The sequence below is a fragment of the Petromyzon marinus genome, chromosome 16 (assembly GCF_048934315.1).
Source record: "Petromyzon marinus isolate PM22_M1 ecotype Great Lakes invasive population chromosome 16, UKy_Petmar_22M1.pri1.0, whole genome shotgun sequence".
Lineage (NCBI taxonomy): Eukaryota > Metazoa > Chordata > Hyperoartia > Petromyzontiformes > Petromyzontidae > Petromyzon > Petromyzon marinus.
Window position 1 is genome coordinate 2,761,714 of NC_133682.1, and position 24,749 is coordinate 2,786,462.

The window sequence follows — 24,749 nt, forward strand, 5'->3', positions numbered from 1 at the left end:
ACAACGACGCGGGTGACGTAATTTGTTTATAGATTAAAAAAACGAGTGACGTCACATTCCCGCGTGCATCGATCGGGGTCTGCGCGGACTCCGTCACGGGCGCAATCGACAGTGCAGTACAACTCTCTCCTCCGTTGTCGATATCTTCGCGATACACGGCGACGCGACGCGAGTGGCGACTGAGAAATAGCCGGGACGACGCAATATCACGACTCTGGACACGTACGTGCGTCTCTGTCTCTGCGTGTTCGCGTTTTCCCGCTCGTTTGTTTGCTACAGTACCGAGCGCTGTGTGCGGCGCGAGGAGCGGTGGCGCAGTGGTTAGCGCTACGCTGCGCTATGAACCTGGCGACCCGGGTTCGATTCCCGCTCACGGCCAACACCAACAGTGACGATTATCTGAACCGGTCCCGGGCCTCTCCTAGGTCGACTCAGCCTCAAATGAGTACCTGGTGCGGTGTGTAAACATCTCCACTGGGGAGACAAAGGCGGCCGGGCGTGGTGCTGGCCACCCACCCCCTCGTGTACCGTTCCGGCCTTCTTAGGTGCTCGCTAACTTGCCCCTACAGTCTGTTAAGGCTATATGGGGGACCTTTGTCGGTCGGGTCAAGGCTGTGCCTAGGGTCTCGACACACGGGGGGAATCTTTGTGGTGCAGCGGGGAGCCGGGGGGCCTCGCCCTGATTAAATGAAGTTGTGTCAACAACACGAGGGCGACGACGTCGTCTTGTGCTCTTGTGGGATGTCTGACAACGGGGAGATCGCAAGGCGACGATGATGCTGGGTCGGGTGATGTCACCGAAGGGCACACGATGGCTTTTGAGTCGTTATTTTCATTAAAAGTTATTTCAAACTCATCGTTTTCATCGTTAACGCTGCCCTTTACAAAGTTAAATGTGTCACTTGCTGCACAATTGTTTCGAGTCCCTGGAAGATTGCAATCGGTACGTCGGAATCTTGATCAGAATCATCTGTGTTGAGACTGGGGGAATCCGATGAGCTATGAAGCTCTTTTTTCACAGATGTCCAGCATATGGGCGGGTCAGCAATCATAGCGAGAGGTGTACTTGATGTGGGGTGCCGGGTGGCCTACCCAGACAGATCCGTGTCAGCCCATACGGTTTACCCCGTATTCTTGTACAGGGAAATTGAGTTTTCAGGTCCATAGGGGCCGTCCATAAATGACGTCACGTGATTTTGGACGTCACACGGCGTCACAAGAAGTCAGACCCCCCCCCCCCCCACAGATATGACGTCACAAAGCTCTGCCCCCCCCAAAACCATATTTCCATTTTGAAAATAAAACATGCTTCAAATCGCTTTAAACTATTGTCATTGTAGTGCGTATTTAATGTGTCGCTGCACTCTGATGTTGTAGGAGAAAACAAAAAAAGTTTAATTAAGTAGAACGTGTTGTCTATATTTATTTAATGTTGCGCATTTTGATGTGACGTCACATTTCTCAAACCCCCCCCTCGTCACACATTGTCACAAATGTCTGACCCCTCCCCCCCCCAGGTGTGTGACGTCATTTATGGACGGCCCCATACGGCGCACAGCCGTTTCAATACGGGCAAACATTTTTTGTGTCTATTTGTGTTTCTCCCTTGTGATGGGACTTTGTAGGACGAACGTTGATATTTATAAGGGCACCACGGGGTGACCAATAAGGTCTGGATTGGTCTGTAATAAGGTAGGGCACTGATAAGGGGTTGACAGGTATGAAGCCCTGAGTATACCGATTAAGGTCAACGCTTCGGGCAATGGCCCATTTACTTTGATAAAGTTTGACCTTTTAGAGCCACTGTCTGAAAGGTCAGATTGTGTTTTGGTATTATACTCTACTGCTAAAACCTCCTAAGACAATGGTGATATTAAGGAGGGTGGTGAGTTATTACTTTCCCAAGACGTGGGTATGATTATTATTAACATCCGCCCGGCAGCAGTACTGAATCTGACCGCAGAGGCACAACGCTCATTTGTTAATTGACTTTGGTTGGAGCTACATTTTCAGCAGAGAGCATTGCAACACATTTCATTGTTGTACCTCTACTGTGCTCCAACCTCTATGATCCCCACCTATCATCAGTGGTGAGTGATATCTGAATTGAATCATATCACTCTGCCCAGTGCCGGATTATCCTAGTAGCAAAAGTAGCTACATATGCTACGGACCCCGCACTTTCAAGGGCCCCGCGCTAAATGCTTTCAAGCTATCAATTCCGGTTCATTGATTCTGCACTTGCTCGATTACTATGGTACTATACTGCCTTCAACTTTTATGAACGACTGGGTGTTTAAGGTTAGCGATTTTGCCGTATTATCTGGCTGTATAGCAAATGAAAAAAATACAATTACTTTACTAAGCAAGTAAAAAATTGGTGTTTGAATTATGAATTTTTATTTTATTTAGGGCCCCTTTATAACATATGCTACAGGCCCCGCACTAGCTTAATCCGACACTGCCTCTCCCCACCTTCACCAGCCCATACCATTGGTTAAATCACCCACCACAATCCGCACGGCATGGTGATGTCCTCGTTTAACAGTGGGTTGACAAAAGGGCTGTACATGTGTAGTGACAATAAATAGTGTTGCTCTCAAGATAACGCCTGCGACTCAGTTGGACTCACTACACACGTACGGCAAGTCCTCACTTAACGCGTGTTCACACAACGTGTTTTTGCTATAACGCGGTTCTTCCATTCGGGAACACTGAGCAATATCACGGAAGGCACCCGTTATAACGTTGGTTTCTGAGCTGTCAAACTGAGCGGAGTGATACAGTACGTGGAATGATACAGTAACGCGGCGGCATACCCTCAGTTCTTTATGCCGCTGTCGTGCCGTTTGTGCGTACATCTCGCCAAACTTTATAGTTACGTTGTTTATGGGGAAATTGTTCTCGCTCCATTAACGTGGCGCTTTTCAGAAATGCATCTACGGCATTATACGAGGGCTTGCTGTAAAGACAAAATCATTTTCTGCAGGTTGCTGCTTTCACAACAGCCGACTGACTGCTGCTTGTATGTTCATCTACATCACGTTTTATGGATAGAATGTGTATTGGCCACCCCTTGCTCAATGTGATTTCCTCATGTCAATGCATGCAGAAATTAAGAGAAAATGGCCAAAATAGACAAGATGAGCATCCTGGGCGTACGGAGCTTTGGCATCGGTGACTGCGACAAGCAAGTGATCACTTTCCACACGCCGCTGACCATCCTGGTGGGCCACAACGGCGCTGGCAAGACGGTAAGGACCACAAATCAGCATTATCAGAGCTGGGATATTTACCGTAGTTGCTTCACTGCATTACTCCATTGAACATCGCAATCGGCTACTTTTTTGTGGTTAATTACTCGGGCCCATTTAAATGACAGCCAAAGGCTGGGAACCCCGCTACAAGCCACATCAAGCATGAGCCGGCAAACAATGCAGAAGTGATCACCAAGACCCTACCTATCACCTCCCATCCAGGGGCACACGTTGAAGCACAAGTGAAGCTTTTTCCCCCCAATTATTTTCACGTTATCCGACTCGACGAGCAATGCAACCTATTATCGGTTTTGTGGTTATATAAATAATCGGATAGCCCACCTCTTGTATAAATAGATAACAATTCATGTGCGGGATCTTATTCAGAGACATTTCCATAGCATCATCCATACTCAGGCGCCAACCCCAAGGGTTGATCCTGACTCCAAACGCCCAAGCGACATCTCTTCCTATCCGCAAGTTTAGACAATCGCGGTCGATCTGATGCAGCCACAAAACCTGTGGCTGGCCCCTTGGGCTCCAGCACCAGCATGGTTCTCTAGTACAGAGAACCTTGTAGGCATGATCAGCCAAGACGAAATGAACCACAAGTCCCATAGTTGGCTGTACCATATTAAGTTGTTCGCCTCTTCTTTATGTCCCTGCAGTAGCCTATGGTTAGACACAAAGTTATTCTTTCAGTACTCCCAAGATTCAACCAATAGTGCTCGAGTAATAATAGGGTTTTTCCCCTTTTTTCTGGCAACAAAACTGAAACCTTTTTACAAGGATTCATGTCTGCATTAACCACAATACCTGCAGTCAAAATGCAAACAAAAAACATACTATGATAATATATGCATTGTCCTTGAAACTGATTGGTCCACACCAAGGGACGGCGTCATCTGGTCAAGCACCAATTGGGTCGAGGCTCAAAAGAAAGCCGTCCCTTGGTGTGGACCAATCAGTTTCAAGGACAATGCATCATATATTATCATAGTATGTTTTTTGTTTGCATTTTGACTGCAGGTATTGTGGTTAATGCAGACATGAATCCTTGTAATAAGGTTTCAGTTTTGTTGCCAGAAAAAAGGGGAAAAACCCTATTGTTACATTTTGGTACTGGCAAAGGAGGTCTAATGAAGTGCTCGAGTAGTTGTGCAAATGTATTGGTAGTTCCTCATGGTTGGCAAATTGATGTTGATTGACTCTTCCCTGCAGACGATAATCGAGTGCTTGAAATACATCTGCACTGGTGACTTCCCACCGGGCACAAGCGGTGCTTCCTTCATTCACGACCCAAAGGTATTCGTATGGAATTTTGCAAGGATTTGCTTTATATAGACAATGCTATTAATACATAAAATGTACATGACGATATTCTTCACCATGACTGACATCCTCCTATCATTTCACCTTCTGTCCCTCCACAAACGTGACTGGAATTGTGGCAGGTGGCCCACGAGACGGATGTAAAAGCGCAAATTCGACTGCAGTTCATGGATGTGAACGGTGACAAGGTAACCGTGCAGCGATTGCTGCACGCCACACAGAAGGCCAAGAAAGTGGAATTCAAGACCTTGGAGGGGGTTTTCACCCGACTGAAGTGAGCAATGTGCTTTTTTGTTCGTAGTTTTCCTCTACATACGGCAATGTTGACATGTATGCCGACCATTTTAGGCATTATGTCTTAAGTAATTTGACTATTGGGTGGAATGGCAATGCAGTGGTTTGCGTACTGTGTTTTGAACGCGGATGCCCTGAGTTGGATTGCGGGCCACTGCTGACATCAGTGGTGAGTGATGTCTGAACCCATGCTGAACAACGTGGCATAGTATGGTCAAACAGTCCCGTTGGCCAAATCGGCGTGGGGAGGCATTCGTCCAATAGCGGATTGATGAAGGTGTACATATTATAAACGATATATGCATATGGTGATTGTACATATACTCACAAATAATTTTTGTTTACCTGATCAAAATGTAATGATTAATGATGAAAAACTATTAATGATGCCAATAAAAAAATCTAACAACAGTGTACTTTACGTGAATGTCGTTTCATGTTTGCGTGTTTGGATACGTGTGTTTTGCACGCTTGTGTGTGTGTGTGTGCTCTTGAGCAGAAATGGAGAAAAGTACAGCATCAGCTCAAAGTGCACCGACATGAATCGCGAGATGATCACCGCCCTTGGTGTCTCCAAGGCCGTCCTGTCAAACGTCATATTCTGCCACCAGGAGGACTCTAACTGGCCGCTCAGCGAGGGGAAGGCTCTCAAGCAAAAATTCGATGAAATATTCTCTGCAACCAGGTCGGTGTGTGAGAGATGTAACTTTGTGTGCATTGCTCAAAAACCATATAGAAAACGTCGCACTCAAATCATTTCGCACGTTAAAACGTTTCTCGTTTTTACAATACATTTTTTTTTGCTGCGAAGAATCGCAATTTTGCTGTGAAAATTGTTAGGGCCAGTTTGGGCAAGGGCAGCAATAGATTGGGGTTTATTGTGTAGGAAGAGGGATGTAAATGCAATGACTCTTGAACACACCGTGTGCATGACTGGGCCACAAATAGTGACATTTACTTAATTTTACGACTATATTTTTGGTACGGAAACAGAAAATAAACTTGTCTATTGTCTTGGCTCGTTTTTCAAAAGGTCAAACGGCCACGTAGGGTTGAGATGAAAATCCGTATGACGTGATGTGCATGTCACCAGCTGACTTTACATTTCCTATTGTTAAAGTTTAAGGCTAATAAACTGACACTAAGACAACGCAGCACCAATAACAATCCTTATTTTGCATACGTTAAAAACGCCGACCTTTGTGGACTTTGGACTCTCTCAAGTATATTTAATAGGAGTAGGTGTGAATTCTGAAGTCAGTGCGCATGATTGTTTTGCCTTTAACCTTGACAATCAACTCGACAACTGATTATAGTACTTTTTGATAATGCCACTGTCCTCAAATTAATATAGTCCTACACATACAACTCAGCTATTTTACACAAAGGACCTTTTCACTTGAGTGTTATTCATCCGCACAATCAGGCAATATAGCCTCTCCTTTTTTTCTTATAATTTTTGACTTTGAAACTCACTCCCTTTTTGTCTCTTCTTACCCAAGTTCCTATAACGATGCTCAATGCAAGAAAACATTTTTTTTTATTTTCTGGTATTATCTATTGTTCTTGATTGCTGACCACATAGCCGTTCAGATATAGTGGCCACCCTGATTAAGACTGCGCATCTGTTAACCGTAAACATACGCGTCGTCTGCTTCACAGTGAACGTTCCAAATCCTGTGACGTCGTTTGCAAGATTAGCCCATTGCGTGCCGACGTCATAGTTAATGTTTGACAATAAAAAAAATCCAAACGTTACTGAGTTGAACTATATGGTTGAAAATGAGTCGTGGGACTCAGGCATTCCTGGGGAAACAAGTGTAATTATAATAGCGGTATGTGCCTTCAAGCCCGTGCTCATCAATTGTGATTAAAAAAATGTAATTATCATTGAAGCGTTACATCCTTGACAAGATTCTTGTTCTCCAGCGTTGGGATCAAAGCAGTCAAAAACTATTAAAACTAAAACATTTTTTATTCTACCAGGTAAAGCCCACTGAGCTATTTAGCTTTTTTTCAGAAGTGACCTGGTCACAAATGATAGCACAATTAAGTGGCTTTCTGCTGAAATGTATAACAGCCAAATACTCTTAAGGGCATGTTTCTAAATTTGGAGGCAAAAACCAGAGGATTCGGAGAAAAATCCACACGACTACAGGGAGAACATGCAAACTCCAAATATACAGCAGGCGTCAGGGTCATGATGGAACCCACGACCTCCTGCATACCACGCATGGTAGTTAACTTCTCTCCGCGGCTCCCAGTCGGTTGCGCGACCCGGACATCGCCGCCAAAGTTGTGAGCGACGCTCTTTTCTGCCTGCACCCAGGTACATCAAAGCACTGGACTCGCTGAGCAAGGTGCGCAAGGACCAGGGCTCCATCGTGCGAGAGCTGCAGGCCGTCGTGAAGCTGCTGCAGCAGAACAAGAACAAGGCGGAGGAGCTGCAGCGGGATCTTGATGACATTGTCGCAAAACTGGAGGCCTCCCGGGAGAGCGTGCTCACCATCGACCGGGAAGTCAGCCCGCTCGAGGTTGAGACATTTCACCCCAGCGTTTCGTGGCATTGACGTCGGTGTAGACGAGCGGTAACATTTTGGCGATAAAGGTGCAGCTCTGCAATGGCTTACTCACGCCACTGCTGGAGGAAGGTCCTCCACTAAAGGGAGATCAAGAGTGCCCCCCATTAGAGGGTATTTGGCCTACTCATGCTGGCCAGATGTCTCAGAAGTAGCCACACTTTAAGCCTCCACACGTGAACTGTGGATCGGCTAACTGTAGTGTGCTCGTTTTTGTTGTTGTGTGGACATAGGCACGGCTATTTAGGAAACGTGCCCATTGTTTCAACTGCCACACCAGGAGATCGAATCTGCACTTTACCTATAACTGACTACCTTTGTAGAAAAAAAAATTTCCACTGTTTCTGTACACAGGACCGTGAGATACGGTGCCATTTAGATGCTATTTAAATCTATATCCATCATGCCCTTTAGTTCCTGCTGTAATGAAGTTTCCTTGTCTGAATTGTTAACCTGTATCCTCTTGCAAGGCATTGACAATGATGAAAGTGGTGAGATTATAATTGGCCTGTTCTTCCGCATCAATGCTAGTCCACTCCCACCAAATGATAATTTAGCGATGATCAAATGCACCCAGAATGTGCCCGATCTCGTCAGATCTCATGTATTAAAACTAGTTGGAGCCTGTATACTGCTAGGATGTTGTAAGTTGCCGTGGGACAGCTCAGAAAAAAGCCATTGCTCTAATGACCTATTCTCCAACGTCTATGCTACCCGCGTTGAACCCGCACTGACGAGCGTGGTGAAGTACTCTGTTTAAATAACTCCTCATGACCCGCATGGAATAGGGAAGGCCCTGATCCTGCAGTGAATCGACAAAAGAGCTCTACATGCACAATCCGAAGCCACCTTCCAAATCGCTGCCTCAATGAAGACCCTTTTAATGCTTCAATTTGGCTTGTTGCCATTTCAGATAAACCTGAAGGACGTCGAGAGTAAGCTAGCAGTGGTGGTAAGATTGGACAACGAAGTGAAGGCCACGCAGAGCCGTAAAGCTCAGATGGAGGTGGACAGTCGAGACCTGCAGGAGAAGATGGAACAGGTAAGAGCCTTGATTTAAAGCTTTCGTGACTGCAGGGATTCATATTCTTGGTTCTTTACTCTTGGTTCTTTACCGAAAGAACCAAGAGCCTCTTGACCTGCACGGGTACTGAGGGGCTCGGGAGACTTTCGTTTGAGCTTTTGTGGCAACCAATACGGCTGTCGAGTTTTAATATAATTTGATAAAGGACAACATGCGAAGTAGTCATTTAATGCTGCAAATTATTAACTCAAATTCTGTATCGCAATCTACTCTATCCAAAGCCGAAATGATAGCAAAAGCACATAACCCCTATATATTCGCGTTACTGACCAAATCGCCCACAATGTGGCCGACCTCGTCAGATCTCGGATAGTGCTTGGATGGGTGACAACCACACATGCAGTTATGCATCGGTGGCTGTTGGGCTACGCTGCATGGTAGGCAGTAGAAAGCAGTGCATAAAAATAATTGTTTTTACCGTACATAAAAGGCCGCACATGTACATTGTCATTAAACTGTAACCTTCAAACAGCCTTCACGACCGCTTTCACCCGAACCCCAGTAATTGCTTTTTGACTGTCAATGTAGACGATCCGGTTTCCTCTACAAACACCTTTTTTTCCACTGGCACATCTGAGCTGTGCCAGCGGGGGGACCCTTATAGTACGAGTGGTTTTTCACTGGCTATTTGCCGTGGAGAGCCGGAACCAAACCGTGATTTCGCTGGCCCTACAAGAACCTCTATCTGGCTTGGGGCCATTGGAAGGCCAGGAGCGTGTTTTGTAATTTATTCAATTGCATTTGATGTCTGTCCAACTCGAACATCGCGTCACCCCGTCATGTGCATGCATCCTGGGCTTGTTCACAAGGTCTGACGTCGGCGGGTACGGCTTGGCTCCCGTGGTGGAAAAAAACAACAACCTTGTGTCGCCTGAGCTCGATTGTACATTGGAAAGCAGGGATAAGATGACCCCGTGGCGGCGTCATGTGCCTAGGTGTTTCAAGGCACGGACGAGCAGCTGCAGGAAGCTTACAGCAGCCACCAGCGCAGGGTGCAGGAGAAGGAGCGTCGGCTTGGGGAGCGGCAGCGCGAGCTGGAACGCGTCAACAGGGAGGTGCTCCGTCTCCGCAACGTCAAGGGGGGGCTGCACGTGGAGCAAGGTGCGTGAAGAGGGCGTTCTTTGATCGCTTTCTGCCCGCGTACTTTCTGACCCAGGCGTTAACACACACACGGGTGTTACGCATGGGTCACACGCGTGTTACGCATGGGTCACAAGTATGTTATGCGCTTGTGTTTAGAATGTTTCATGCAGGTTCGTCCGTGTATGTGTCATCTGATTAGCATGGTTGGCAACGTACAGTGCAAAATAAGTTGTATGTACATACATATGTATGTTTTTTTAAAGTTTTGCTGTATAGCTCCGTGCTGTGTTTTATACATGATATATATTCAGTTCCTGAAGAGGCTCCCAGGATGTGGAGGGAAACGTCTGACATCATGCCAGACAACACGCAGTACGACTCGAAAACTCTTCGGAGAGCTATAGGTCATATAAAAATGAACATATAAATATTCTTATGATAACTTGGACCCCCTTAATGCAGCTGGACAAAATTAATTGATTTTCACAGGGATGAGAATACACACGGATCTTTGTTGAAGCTGAGCACAGTTGTAAACCTTGAGATTACAGCTCCATGGGGTTTCAACTACAGGTTGGTGTGGGTGGAGCCTTAAAGATGTGCCCATAATTTATTGAGCCTGTTTAGTGCCACAGATGTTTTCAACAAATAATAATATAGGAGTGTAATTTTAATGATATGACAAATTGAAATATCTTCTCACTGATAAATTATCACCCATTATTGTAGGCTCCGGGATTGGAATAGCTGCTACTTTGCATGAAAGCGAAACGTCATGGGCAATACTGTCCTCCTAAAATCTTGCAAACGGCACCTTACATAGCGGGCCGAATAGCCTCAAGGACGGCGGAGAGGGGGCGGGCCGGGTGGCTTTGCATGCACCGTGTGCATTGTGCGCGTTGCTTGACACCGTCGGTCTCTGTCGTGCTCGCAGGCAAACTACAGCAAGAGGCGGAGAGGCACGCGTCCATTGTGAAGCGTCGAGACGAGCTGGTCCAGACCCTCGCGTCAGAGCTGGGGCTTGACGGGTACAGCAGCGTCCCGCTGTCCGACCGGCAGGTGTCCAGCTTCACGAAGCTCGTCCGAGAGAGAATGGAGCAAGACAACAACAACGTGAAGCGCCTGCTGGTAAATCGTCAACCGGCGCTTCTCTCCGTGGAGAGAACGCATAAAACAGGTGTCATGGTCTGCTGTTGCTGTTTCTGCTTGAGGTGCTATGATGTCCAGCAGAGGGCAGTGCGCTAAAATCCATTGTTGCACCCTTATATCCGTCAACGTCTATGCTGCCTGCCTTCAACCCGCACTGACCAGGGTGGTGAAGTATGGTCAAATTACCTGCACGCTATGCGCAGTCCCTCATCCAGCAGTAGTTTGACAAAAGGATTATACATGTACTGTACATGTACTATACATAAGGACATATTGAATGACATGCACCACTTTATGTATGTATGTTGAACTTCTTTTGCACTGTACGTAGCTTCAATGATGCTTATACACTAACCTGCTACATTTTCAATGTGTGGCACGGCAGCACGAGTTTGAGGAAAAGGAAAACGAGAAGCAGCGTCAGATGGACGACGCCAGGGAGCGCAAGACGGCGGCCGAGAGCTCGGTGCAGCTGAAGCGTGAGCTGCTGGGCGACAAGCAAGCCGAGCTGGAGGAGAAGCGCGCCGAGCTGGGTCGGCTGCAGAGCTCCGGGGACCGGCTGCAGGTCGTCGAGAGCGAGCTAAGGGACACCGTGAGTAGCAGTGATTTATTTTACGTGAAAGCCGTTTCGTTAATTCTTTCAATAGAAAGTTTTGCTCTCTGAGCAGGCCGTGCGATGTTGTTTCGACGATGTTTTGAATTATTCTTCTTCCTGGCATATGTTCCACTCGTGTGGGGTCTCGCCGCGGTGGCGAGATGTTAACTACCTCGCCTGGTATACATGAGGTCGTGGGTTCCATCCCGACCCTGGTGCCAGTATGTTTGAAGCTTGCATGTTCTCTTCACGTGGTCGCGTGGATTTTTCGCCGGTTCCTCCGGTTTTTCTCCTCCACCTTTAGAAACACGCGTTTAAAGTTTTTCGCTGCTATAAATGTCCACATGATAATACACTTCGTTGAGCTATCATTTGTGGCCAGGTCGCTTCTGAAAAACGTTGCTCAGTGGGCATTACCTGGAAAATTTTAATATACTAGTTGTAGACTTCCTGGTTCCTCTTACTCCACTAATATTTGTCCTGGGCCATCTTTACATCTACTCCACATTCCTTCCTATCCTGTCTCACTGCTTCGAACCACCCTATCCTAGGCCTGCCACTGGGTCTCCACCCTGGGGAGCTTGTGGGGAATGAGGAGGGTTGTGATATGATATCCGTGAGTTTCAAAGTAATTTACTCTCATTGAATCCTAGTAAACTGCTAGTATATATTCAAAAGATAAAGATCCCCCGTATAGCCTGAACAGACTGTTGGGGTAAGTGCTGTTAGCGAGCACCTATGAAGGCCGGCACGGCACATCAGGGTTGGGTGGCCAACACCACGCCCGGCCGCCTTTGTTTCCCCAGTGGCGATGTTTACACAACGCACCAGGTAATCATTTAAGGCTGAGTCTACTTAGGGGAGGGCCAGGACCGATTCAGATCATCGTCACTGGTGTTGGCAGCGAGCGGGAATCGAACTGGTGTCGCCGGGTTTGTAGTGCAGCGCGCTAACCGCAACACTACCACTCCCCACATATATACACACACATATACACCTACCCAGCATACGTTCATCATGTTCCTCATGATGAACATGTCCCGCTGTTTTATACAGCGAGGACACATAATAAACCCAAATGGAACTACATTGTACTCATATCAATGTCATGTGAGTATGTATTACTTATCCTTACCGCTTACATTGCCACTTTGTACGACCTGCGTTGGCACTGCCAGGAGCACCAGCTGGAGGTGGCGGAGGGCTCGTCGCAGGCGGAGGGGCTGCGCACGGAGCTGCAGCGGATGCAGCGCGAGCGCACGGATTTCGACAGCCTCCTCCGCCGCCTCGACCACGAGATGTCCACGCTGAACCTGCACACGCAGGCCCGCACGCAGCTCGACATGCACAACAAGGAAAAGGTGAAGCCGCGGTGTGGACCCAGGGGTGTGCGACTTTGTTTCGCGTCTTGCCACGAGACAAACAATCAAATCTAATCTCTCGTGGAGCAGTAAAACCCACTGTGTTAGAGAATGGTCCACGGAATCCACTACGATACCACTAAGATACTTTCAACACGGGGGGTGGCGGGGGGGGGGGTGTGGGCAGCACTTTCATATCTGCTCTGATACAGAAAGTAGTGTTCGCTGCTTGAGAGGAGTCAAAATAATATTTCATTCTCAAAGTTGAAATAGAACCATGTTAAGTACGAAACTAAATTAAATATGATGTTTTTTTAAAATCTATATGTTTGTTCATTTATTGTTGGCCAGGCTGCGACTCAACTTTCCCCGCACTTCAGAACCCGGTTTAATCACTGGTGGCTGCTTCAATTAATCCCCAGGATCTCAGCAGTGCCATCTTAGCGCTCTTGACACCCGAGGCAACTGGTCACCACGACGCTCATTTTCTTTCGGGAAACACGTGTTACGTCTTCTAGGTGGAAAAGGAGGAGCAGATCCGGCGTATCCGTTTGCGGCATGACAAAACGCTGGTGACGTTCGTGGGACACTTCCCCAGCAAGGGAGAGCTGGAGATGTGGCTGGACCGTCGTTCCCAGGAGAGGCGACAGCTGCACGCCAAGATCCAAGGTCTCAAGTGAGTGCTTCTATCTGTTTCATCAATTGCACCTAGACTGAAAAGTGAGTCATAATCTTGTCATCATCACCCACGGGGGAGAACTTTGGCCGTTTGTTTATTTTTTTTCGTTCTACAATTCTTTTGTCCCGATTGTGTTATAGGCGTCACGTATTGAGGTCACGGCTCCATTAAGAACTCTGCGAGTGGTGCATCACCCAATGTTGAATAACAGTCCACAGAAGGGGATCTCACAAAATTGTTTATGATTAATTTAAAGTGACTTGTCCACACAAGTGAGCAGCACTGTCACACCCACCTTGTTAAAGAGAGAAATGTTCTTTGCATGACAGTCAACCCCAATATTTTTAATTCTCAGAGCTGAAATGGGTGTTTTTGTGAAGTTATGGGTGACCGAACTGAGACAATCAACGCGCGAAACCCAGTTGAATTGCAGATTAATTACCTGTGTTTAAACCCAAGATCTCAGCAATGCCAGCTGGACCTCTGAGCCACCTGGCCACCTCTTGCTGCAATTTGTTTGGCAAATCGCCTGATGAAGCTGGTTGTATTCACCAGCAAAACGTCGTACTCAAATTGTAAATGTTGTGGGTTTTCATCTCCAGCACACTGGCATGCTAAAGTAGTAATTAAGTAGCACGTTTTGTTTACCTGACAAACCTTACAAATTAGCTGTGTCGGGTGGTGGTGGGTTAACGACACATTTATATTTATGCAATCTAACCCATAAAAACCTTTCGTTCTCCTTGAGTGTGTCTCTGTCTCACGACCTTCGCTGGCGGGGTGTCTTTTACCACTGGGCACCTTTGTGCGAATCTAAAACCACAGCAAGCAGCTGGCATCGGCGGAACAGAACAAGTCCCACCTGACGACGGAGCTCCGTCGCAAGGAGGAGCGACTCAAGGAGAACGAGGAGCAGCTGTTTGAGCTGTGCGGGGGTCGTGACCTCGAAAGTGATCTGCTGGCGCTGCAGGACCAGATTGAGCGCACCAACAAGCAGCGAGGTGGGGTGATGGTTTGCACGGTCCTGCCGATATAATTTAATTATTGTAACTCTTGATTATCCTTGGTCAGGTTATTTGTGTTGTGGATTAACCGTGCTCATTTCAGCCTCTTAAAGCACATGCTGTTTTAATGCTTAGTTGCTACTCATTTGTTGGGGTCAGTGACTCGGTGCCCACAGCACCACAAAAATATCGACAAGCAAATCGATTACGTCAGGAAAAACATATCACCATTGTATGTCTTTACCTTCATTCTTTGTAGCTAGATGATACATACGTGTTTTTTTTTTGCCTAATTTTCAGATGTTTTATATCATCCGTGTTTTAGTTGTATCTGGGCCACCCCTGCCACAGATAATTGGGAACTGACGTCTAATTTTCTCATTGCCTGCTCCCAATCTGCTCTGGCATTCGTCACGGACCCCGCCGCCCGTCCCATTCCTCTCCGCGCGACACGTAGCGATGCTCGCCGGTGCCTCGGCCGTGTACACCCAGTTCATCAGCCAGCTCACGGAGGAGTCTGGACCCGACGACGTGGAGGGTATGGGGGCGGCGGCGGGGTGTGGCGGCGGCGGCGGCGGCGCTGGTCAGGGGTCGCCGTGCTGCCCCGTGTGCCAGCGTGCGTTCCAGTCCGAGTCGGACCTCGCCGAAGTGGTGAACGACCTCCAAGCCAAGCTGCGGCTGGTGCCCGACAAGCTGCGGGCCACCGAGACCGAGCTGACTCGCAAGCAGAAGCGGCGCGACAACATGATCCAGCTCAAGCCCGTGCAGTGAGTGCTGCCGGGGTCGGGTCACAGCTCGGGTTGGGGGGGGGGGGGTCGGTTACGGTTGCAATCGCAATTAGCGTTGGGGGAATTGGTAGAAGCGAGGTTCGCGTGGGGACTTGCACCACCCTTGCCTTGGTTGGGTTTGCATCGGTCGCTGAAGTCCCCTGTTGTTTTTGTTTGACGTGATTTGTTGATTGAAATGAAACTCATGGGTCTGTGTAGGTGTGTCTTCGAGTGGTGCTCTGTGGTTTAATTAATGCTGGCTTAGTGCTTGTGTGTTCGGCTGCGTGGTGTCTTGGGAATAAAATGTTGGTGTTGTGCAGACTATGCCAGGCTGCGTATACATACATACACATACAAAAACGAGCTCACGTGTTCCTTATCAAGATTGTCTATATGGTTTAGCTTGGAGTTGTAGCGCAGTGGTTAGGGCACTGCACTATGAACCCAGGGACCTGAATTTGATTCCTGGCCATGACTACGATCAGTGCCGAGTGATATCTGTACCGGTCCTGCCCCCCCCCCCCCCCTTCACCAACCCACACTACCAGTGTGGTGAAGTATGGTCATACAACCCACAAAAAAAAACTCTATTATGGATGGAAATTATCATTCAGAGGATTGGCCTTTGCTTGAAATATCTTCTGATACAGTGTTACATTATAAAGCGGTGTTAATGACCAATGTGGCACATGTATTATTTATTACTACACGTTTGTTTACCCAGAAAGGTCTGACTGAGTGCACAACTGTCGAGGCGGCCCTGTAATATTTTATTTGTATAAACCTATATGCCTAAGATCAACTCGCCTGAAATACGCCTGGTGTTAAGGTTTTCTGAAGCTACGCAACGTTTTGAGCCTGGATAGTGCCCCAACAATTGATCGTGTCCTCCTCTTCGCTTCCTCCTCCACTCCTCACAGGCAGAGGGTGGTGGAAACTAGCGAGAAGGAGCTCCCAGAGCTGCGCAACCGTCTATCGAGCCTCAACCAGGAGATCCAGCGGCTGAAGAACTCTCTGGACGAGGAGGAGACGCTGCAGGCCACGCTCGAGTCCGAGGAGGACGCCGTCAAGAGCTGCCAGCAGGACGTGGCGCTCATGGACCGCTTCCAGAGCGACCTCAGGGAGCTGGAGAGGAAGGTGGCGCAGCAGATGGCACGACTTGCGGGCGTGGACGTGGAGCGCACGCTGCAGGTGGTCGGGGACGAGAAGCAGGATGTTCAACGCAAGCTCGACAACGGTGAGGGAGTGGCCGGTCGTTAACCCCCTTTCCCGTTCCGATGATGACGTACCTACGTGTGCATCGTCAAGTTTTTTCCTCTCCGATTCAGTTCCGATTACATACGTTTACATCATCGGAATGGAATCGATACCGAATGGAATCGAATCCAATTCTGAAAGGTATTGGGAGGGCGTGTGGCACAGTTTGGTGCCAGCTATCATAAGAGTACGGTCGTGCCGCTACAGTTCTCTGCAGTGAGAACAGTACAATGTCTTTAAAAACAGCAGTGCTAAGCCTCTTAAATCAAATTAACGCTAAGCGCTTGCGCGTTCCGAGATTCATCAGTGAACGGGAAACTCGCCGCAACTTGCAGACGTCTCAGAACGGGAAAGGGTTAATGCTGCTATCGTCACTACGGTTGTGTTGGACCGGCAAAGGGACGTAGCACTCACCACGCCACCCGGACATTCGCAACAAATCCGTGCATATGGAGCACTCGTTGGTGGAATTGGTCAAATGTTCAGGATAGCAGAATGATGGTCTTAGAAAAGTGACACGACACTCTATGAGCTTTTCCTGGATGGAAAAATGAATACAATTATTCACCCGCTTATACATCCTAAGATGCTCACTACACTTGAGATTCTGGTTTAATAACAGGCAGCTGAAACCTGGATCCAAACCTCGGGTCTCAGCGATGCAGGTTCAGCACTCTGACCAGAACCAGCCAGCCCCACCCCTTACCGTTATTGTTTTAAACATCAATGACAATGCCGTATCTCATGCCCATAGCCGTGGGTGATCTTCCCGAGTGGACTTCCCTTTCTGCAAACTCAAAACCACAGTGAGTAGCTGTCCCCAGCTGAGCAGGGCAGGTCCAACGTGGGCCTCCTCGCAGCAAGGTGGAATATTCACACCGCTTGCGCCGCACGGGCTGCGCGTGTTCTCCCTTTACAGTGAACAACGCTTTAGAGCTGAAGCGATTGGCGCTCGAGACGGACGTGGAACGCATCAACGAGCTTCGGTCGAGGGTCAACTCCGTGCGGGAAGAGAGGCTCCGGCTGGCGACTGGCATGCAGCGCATCCAGGCGCTGCGATCCGTCACTGCCGAGCTGGAGGCCGAAACGAGCGACCTCAAGAGGCAGATCCAGGTCATTTGGGGGGCGCCGTGTTTTGACACCACAGGTCACGGGGTGGCTTCTCGAATTCCATTTGGGATTCTGGTCAAAGAACGACCCACCCCGTCCGTGGTGGTTGACGGGCATCACTGGCCGGAGTGTTGGTGGGATAAAGTGTCGGTCTTCCTGTGTCTGGGCAGCGTGGAGGGAGCTCGAGAGTGGAGGCCCTTCTGCATTTGGTGCATTGAGCAAGCAATTGCAGAGCTGTAGATTCCCTGACAAATTAGCATCGTCTTAACACATTTGTGTCGTGTTAAATGCGTGTTGTCTTAAATTTAATTTGCCTTTAAATTGTATTGTCTTCATGGGTGTTTTGCGTAACGTGCTAAGGTGACTGTAGGCGCTGGCGCTTACATGTGTATAATCTTAACATACCAAGTTGAATGTCGGCACTCTCTAATAGCGCCAACCTGCATGACTAAACGTGTGTATCCTTGCGTGGGTGCAGGAGGCACAGGAGCAGGTGCTGCCACTGGAAGGAACGCTGAGGAAGCTTCAGCAGGAAAAGGCAGAAATCACAGCGAGGAAAACTCGCGAGCACAACCAGGAAGCACGCCGGGTACTTGGCCGCAACTTCCTGCTCCGTGAAGACATTTGTACACGAAACAAATTCAGTGTTTGCAAGTAAATTTACTATCACGTCCAATGTATCTGAGTTCTGTCGCTGATTTCCGATATGTTTTCCACCATTTTTAAAAGCTTTCCATGCTGCAGTGTTTGTGATGGTTACATTTATTAATGTGTTTTACGCGTGTCGGTTTTTGACTCCAACAGATAACTGATTTGCAAGATAAAAACAAGAACATAATAACATACATGAAAGAAGTGGACACATACATTAATTCTGGACGAGACCAGCTTAATAAGGTAAGTTACACGTTATATTTATATTCCTATTATTTACTTAGTGCGGCAGCGATTATATCAATACGACTTCCCTTTCACGACTGTTTTACGTGGCTTTACCACTTTATGTAATATGAACTTGAAAGTGCAGTGCACTACTTGCACAGCTTGAAAATTGTGACACTCAACCTCTGCACTCACTCTCATTAGAGCAAAGGCAAAGATTCCCCCGTATAACCTTAACAGACTGTTGGGGCAAGTGCTGTTAGCGAGCACCTATGAAGGCCGGCACGGCACACGAGGGGTTGGGTGGCCAACGCCACGCCCGGCCGCCTTTGTCTCCCTATTGGCGATGTTTACACACCGCACCAGGTAATCATCTAAGGCTGAGTCGACTTAGGGGAGGCCCGGGACCGATTCAGAAAATCCTCACTGGTGATAGCCGTGAGCGGGAATCGAACTCGGGTCGCCGGGTTTGTAGCGCAGTGATAGAGCATTAGCTTTCTCATGAACACAACGCGCGGTTCTCATGAGCATCCCATGGCGTGAACAGAAGAAGGAACTGGAGATGCAGGAGGTGGCGAGGGAGCTGAGTGGCGAGGAGGAGAATCAAGTGCAGATCGGCCGCGACATCAGCGGCATCCGGCAGGAAATTGACACGCAGAAGGTTCGCACAAGGACGCACGCACACACAATCGTCCACCTCCACAGAGCTCAGGGCAGCGGCTTTTGGCTCACCCATTGAACAAATACGGTCACTGCATCGCGCGCTTTCAGATATGCTTCTGCGGGCCGTCTGGAACGCTCTTCCGATATTAGGAAGCCACTGGAGCTATGGACTTGTACATCTAGATTACAAACTTTCTTTAGAACTGCTTTTTGCGTTTAGTTTGTTGTCCTTCCCCCGCACCTCTGATTAGCACTGTTGGCTACGTACGGTGTGAAATAATTTCAACATACATACAAGGCTCCAAACTGCCTCCTAAGATAACTTGAGCTCTCTTCATCATGAAAAGTGTGTCAGGGATGCACAAAGCAACCAACATAGGACTTCTTTCAGTTATAAACCTCCATGAGAGGGATGACGAACCGAGTATCCACTCCTAACTGGAATTTTAACCGACAACCGAAAGATTGAAAGTCGGGTACTACCAGAATACCACCTGGTTCCAGGGTTGGCAACTAAAAAAAAACAAGAAGAGCCATTAAAAAATATATATAATTCAGTAAAAAAAACTATTTAAAAATCCGCAATGCATGTGAATATGTACATAACATCACGAAGCAATCCGTCAAGAGCCACATGCGGCTCCAAAGCCGCAGAGTGCCGACCACCTGGTCTGGTTGTGTTGAGGGTCGGGTAATTGAGAGCCGCTGTATTGTCTTGTACTTCAGTAGACGATGAGTTAGTGGGACTTCACTAGCGGTGACCAGGCCACACTCCTCTTCCCAGCTCAAGTTGTCGTTTTTCACCGACGTGACTTTACCGAAAGAACCAAAGAGTATGGATCCTTGCAGTCACGACAACTTCGAATCTAGAATCAAGTTGTCGTCTCGCCCGCGCTGCCGCAGGTACGGGAGCGCTGCCTGCAGGACAACCTGACTCTGCGACGACGCCAGCAAGAGCTCGCGAACGTGGCCAACAACATTAATCGCCTGCTGGAGAAGATGGGCAGCATGAACGTCATGCAGCTGAAATCGTGGGTTTTTATCAAGCGCAGCTAACAACCACCTCTTGACCTTCTACCGAGAAATGTTAACTGCGACTCGAATCACAATGGTCACATTCGTGAGTGTTGTCGTGGTTGGAAGGGTTAGCGCGCGCTGGTTCCATGCACTGCACCGTGAACCCCGTGACCTAAGTGAAATTCCTGTCCAAGGTTAACATAACTGGTGTGTAATATCTGAACTAGTCCTTAGCCTCCGCCGTAACCATATCGCACGAACCAGTGTATTGAAGTACGGTTGAAATAATCCCCATGACCGATACGGTATGAGGATGCTTTTGTCCGTCATTGGATTGACGTAGGAGCGCGCGCGTTCATTTTAAAGAGCTTCACAAGACGTCCGTCTATGTGCAAGCAAATAAGAGGGCAACGTTGTCGTTCTACATTCGCGGCAATTAAATTATTGATCGCACAGCCTCTTTGAGCGATGGTGGCCGACTTGGGGTCATCTGTTGCTGTGTGCGCGCAGAGAGCAGGAGCGGCTGATCGGTCACCTGGAGGAGCTGAAAAGCAAGCGGAGTCGCGCCCTGGGAAGGCAGCAGGGTCTTCAGGACGCGAAGTACAAATTCGAAGTGCAGCTCAAGGAAAAGCAGTTTCGAGATGCTGCTAAGGAGTACATGGACAACATAATCGTCATGAAAACGAGCGAGCTTGCCTGCAAAGACCTGGACGTTTACTACAAGGCTCTGGACCAGTGTGAATGCTTTCCATCTTTGTTCTTTTTAATCGTCGTCGGTTGTGCTCGTTTCGTTCGTAAAATTGCCGTGGTGTTGATTTTTTTAGCGGCGGCCACATGCAGAGCATACGCAGAGTTTGTTTTCATTTTCTTGCAGGTGTGTGCCGTGAATTCCTACCGTACGTTTTTTAATTGTGTTCATTTGTCCATCACGTTATGTTAATTTGTTCATGATTTTTTTTCTGTCATTCAGGGCTATCATGAAATTTCATAGCATGAAGATGCAAGAGATCAACAAGATTATCCGTGACCTGTGGAGGAACACTTACAGGAGTCAAGGTAAATTCAAACACATTCAATTTGTACAAATGCCTTCATGAAGTTAATTCAACACCAGTTATCCCACACCACGTTGAAGATGTTGTATCACATCTAACATTCCTGTGGAGGGAGCTGGTAGGAACGTTGGGTTGCTCGGTCAATGGCCAGGGTCAACGGCGGCACCACGTGGTGTATTCCGCAAATATGCCCGACTGTGAGGGCGGGCACAAGCCGGCGTGAGTAGGTTAAACGTTGAGTTTTATAAGGGCACCACGGGGTGACCAGCCCCTCCCCACCCAGCCCCACCCCTCCTACCCCCCACCCAGCCCCACCCTCCCCACAAAGCCCCTCTCCACCCTCCCCACCTAGCCCCCCCCACCCAGCCCCTCCCCACCCTCCCCTCCCCACCCAGCCCCTCCCTCCCCACCCAGCCCCTCCCCACCCTCCCCTCTCCACCCAGCCCCACCCCTCCCATTTTTGGATGCACGACGGACGGACACAATAATCCCCTGTGGGCTGGTGTAACCAGGAGGTTCCTACCAGTATTAGAGTGAACATTTAACCTGTGACTATGTTCACCCTAATGCTTTGGACCAACTCAATTGGGTGACAGTGGTTTGATTCCTGCCTGTGGCGAACATTCGTGGTGAGTCTTGGTCCTGGAACCACCCCATCACCAACTTGCTTAAACCAGCAGGTGAAGTATTGTTAAACAATACGTATATATTTTGAACTTCTTTCGCACCATACGTAGCCAACCGTGCTAATCCGAGGTGCGGGAACAACACGGGGAGTCCTTCATCTAGCAGTGGACTATGTGAATGGAAGTCCCGAGCTTTTAGTTTTCGTGTAAAAGTAAAGAGCGCTCACAGCCACTTCCCCCGTCACGCGAGTGTAGACATCGAGTACATCGAGATCCGATCGGACGCTGACGAGAGCGCGTCGGCCTCCGACAAGCGGCGCAACTACAACTACCGCGTGGTGATGGTGAAAGGGGACACGCCTCTGGACATGCGAGGTCGCTGCAGTGCTGGCCAAAAGGTCTGGAAATCCTGATGTCTCCTTTGTTTTCCTCTCCTCGTGAATCCTGCACAGATTACTCTGGCTCAACAACACCGGCGAGTCGACTGCCAACTTCCAACTGTGTGTCTCTGGCTCGCCGATCTGTTTCTGGGAGTGGGATTTCCCATTTTCAGATGTATTCGAGCACGTTTGCTTTTGTCGTCCTCTAGACCAGAGGTGGGGAATCGGTGCTCTGTGGCTCATGTGGCTGTAGGCCACTTCAAAATGGCCTGCACTCAATATTTGTCCACTTCTGCAAGAATCTTAGTTGCACCAATTGGGTATTCGAGGAAGTTGTTTTCAACCTTGGAAATAGTGCGTTTCTAATTTTGAAGTGACGGACGTGACTGATGTGTGTGAAAATGTGTGGCCCCCCAAAGGTATTTTAAAGTCCTATTCGGCTCTCGCTAAGGTAAGGTTTACAAACTGTGCTCTACACCGTGTTCCACTGATGTTGCTATACAGGACGATGTTGGGAAATGTTTCAAGAGAAAACTTCCAGATCACAAAATTACCAAAGTCACGTGTCTCCTGACTGCAGCGTATGGGGTCAAATTGAGAAACGTGAAACGTCAAGATTCCTTCGTCTGTGGCTCTCTGTCTTGCTTTCCCAGGTACTGGCGTCGCTGATTATCCGGCTGGCCTTGGCAGAGACGTTTTGTCTGAACTGTGGCATTTTGGCCTTGGACGAACCGACCACCAACTTGGACCGAGAGAACATAGAGAGCTTGGCACATGCACTAGTCGAGTAAGAATGCATTGATGGCTCCTGCATTTGTTTGCTTCAACGAATGCTGCCGGTTAAAATCGGTCCGTAAAGCCGGCAGGCCGTTGGACATTTCAATTGTACGTGTAGACACAGAACGGAGTTTTGCTTGTATATTTTTCTGCCCATAAAGCACCACAACAATGCCGAATGAGTTTGTATGACATCGCAATGTCGGATGTGGTGATGGATTTGCATAGTTCGTGCAAGACGTAAAGCACAATAACTTCACTTTACTATTTAATAGTTCTGTTTTTAAACTCAACATGCGCTTGTCCACTCTTAGAGCACTCGTGAAAATTCCTCACACAGTAAATGTTGAGTCCCGCGCGCTCAAAACGCTGTAAAACGTTAAGGGGAAGTTACTTTCATGAGGGCCGCTTGTAACAGGTGCCCTGAGAGAACACATTCACCCCAACCTGGTCCCGTCTCTGAAATTCTCTTCCACTCCTTTATTCTATCGCTTGCATCATAATTACAGCCTTACCTACTTGTAAGATCAGTTATCACCACTTACTTCATCCTTTCCTTTCTCGCAACGTGAAATCACTAATGAGTTTCCAGCAGAGGCCTAAATCTCAGGTCACTTGTCAAGCTTTGAAATCAAGAGGCTTCCGCATTTTTGAGCACATTATAACGCTCTCTCAGCGCTTGCGCAACATCTACGTGCTTGTAAGAGTGCAGCTATTTATATTGATTGTGTTAATTGGCACATTCCTTAGATTAAGTTTTAGGTGACATGGCTCAGGGGGGCGGGGGGGGTAGGCTGCTTTTCAGTTGGTTTTGTAAGCCTGGATCCCAAGTACAGTTAAACCTTGGATTGCGAGCATTATTCGTTCCGGAAACGTGTTTGTAATCCAAAGCACTCGTGTATCAAAGCACTCGTATATCAGTTGTGATCACGTGACGCTCGGCAGACAAAGCGTATACGTACACTGCTCGTATTGCAAGATCCTCGCTCGTTTATCAAATTAATATTTATTAAAAAATTTTGCTCGTCTTGCAAAACACTCGCAGACCAAGTTACTCGCAATCCAAGGTTGTACTGTATATCAGAAGCTACACCACAATAACACCAGTCATTATGCAGTTTTTGCATGCAAGAGATGTGGATTTGCATAAGCTCACAAAATAAATGGATGTCATGCGCGTAGTTATTTATGGCAGAATATAATTAGGCATTGTAAGTCTGTAAATGTTTCCCCTGACGTTAATGCTGAAGGTAAAACATGTTTGTAACAGTCTTGGTCCAAAGTGTGATTGTTTATAGTGTTTGCCTAAAAAACATCTAACTCAAAAGACTTTTCTTGGTGATTTTGTGAATGATATGAACCGTTTCAGTGCTATCCTGCACTGCACTGATAGATTGAAGTCCAAGGACATTATTTTGAAGGATTGCAATCTGGTTCTAAGTACATCGTTCATTTTTTCTTACACGAGTGTGCACTTTTGGCATCGTTATGTTTCAAATTAAACTTGAGTAAAGTTACCATCACGTGCCAACAAATGTGTGAGGAACGCGAGCTTTATCTAGACTTGTTTGTTTTAAGCAAGCATTTGGGTTTCCAAGCTCTGGAAAGATTTTCATTTGAACAGTAACAATTTATGACCACTTCTGTTGCTTTAAGATAAGATAATAACAAGCTGTAATCGATTCCGCTGTTCCGGATTGCTTGCGAAAGCGAGTCAAAAGAGTAGAGATTGACTGTACACTTGCCTTGCAGGGAGTCGGAAAGCCTGGCGGGGTAAGTATGCGATAAGAGTCCGGCA

General features: G+C 47.8%; 1 protein-coding gene across 1 annotated transcript in view; it reads left to right on the top strand.

Annotated features, from left to right (window-relative positions):
- RAD50 (RAD50 double strand break repair protein) overlaps positions 1-24,749 on the top strand; it is a 26,926-nt gene continuing 2,177 nt past the window's right edge. The window contains exons 1-24 of the mRNA XM_032955513.2: positions 1-222; positions 3,113-3,254; positions 4,479-4,562; positions 4,712-4,863; positions 5,383-5,568; positions 7,213-7,417; positions 8,376-8,504; positions 9,482-9,647; positions 10,564-10,757; positions 11,164-11,370; positions 12,552-12,734; positions 13,253-13,410; positions 14,239-14,414; positions 14,875-15,184; positions 16,105-16,421; positions 17,361-17,554; positions 18,030-18,140; positions 18,356-18,448; positions 18,981-19,094; positions 20,000-20,127; positions 20,624-20,848; positions 21,084-21,169; positions 22,050-22,192; positions 22,828-22,961. Coding sequence (XP_032811404.2) covers positions 3,126-3,254; positions 4,479-4,562; positions 4,712-4,863; positions 5,383-5,568; positions 7,213-7,417; positions 8,376-8,504; positions 9,482-9,647; positions 10,564-10,757; positions 11,164-11,370; positions 12,552-12,734; positions 13,253-13,410; positions 14,239-14,414; positions 14,875-15,184; positions 16,105-16,421; positions 17,361-17,554; positions 18,030-18,140; positions 18,356-18,448; positions 18,981-19,094; positions 20,000-20,127; positions 20,624-20,848; positions 21,084-21,169; positions 22,050-22,192; positions 22,828-22,961 — 3,824 coding nt within the window. The 5' untranslated portion in view covers positions 1-222; positions 3,113-3,125. The remainder of the gene's footprint in view (positions 223-3,112; positions 3,255-4,478; positions 4,563-4,711; positions 4,864-5,382; positions 5,569-7,212; positions 7,418-8,375; positions 8,505-9,481; positions 9,648-10,563; positions 10,758-11,163; positions 11,371-12,551; positions 12,735-13,252; positions 13,411-14,238; positions 14,415-14,874; positions 15,185-16,104; positions 16,422-17,360; positions 17,555-18,029; positions 18,141-18,355; positions 18,449-18,980; positions 19,095-19,999; positions 20,128-20,623; positions 20,849-21,083; positions 21,170-22,049; positions 22,193-22,827; positions 22,962-24,749) is intronic.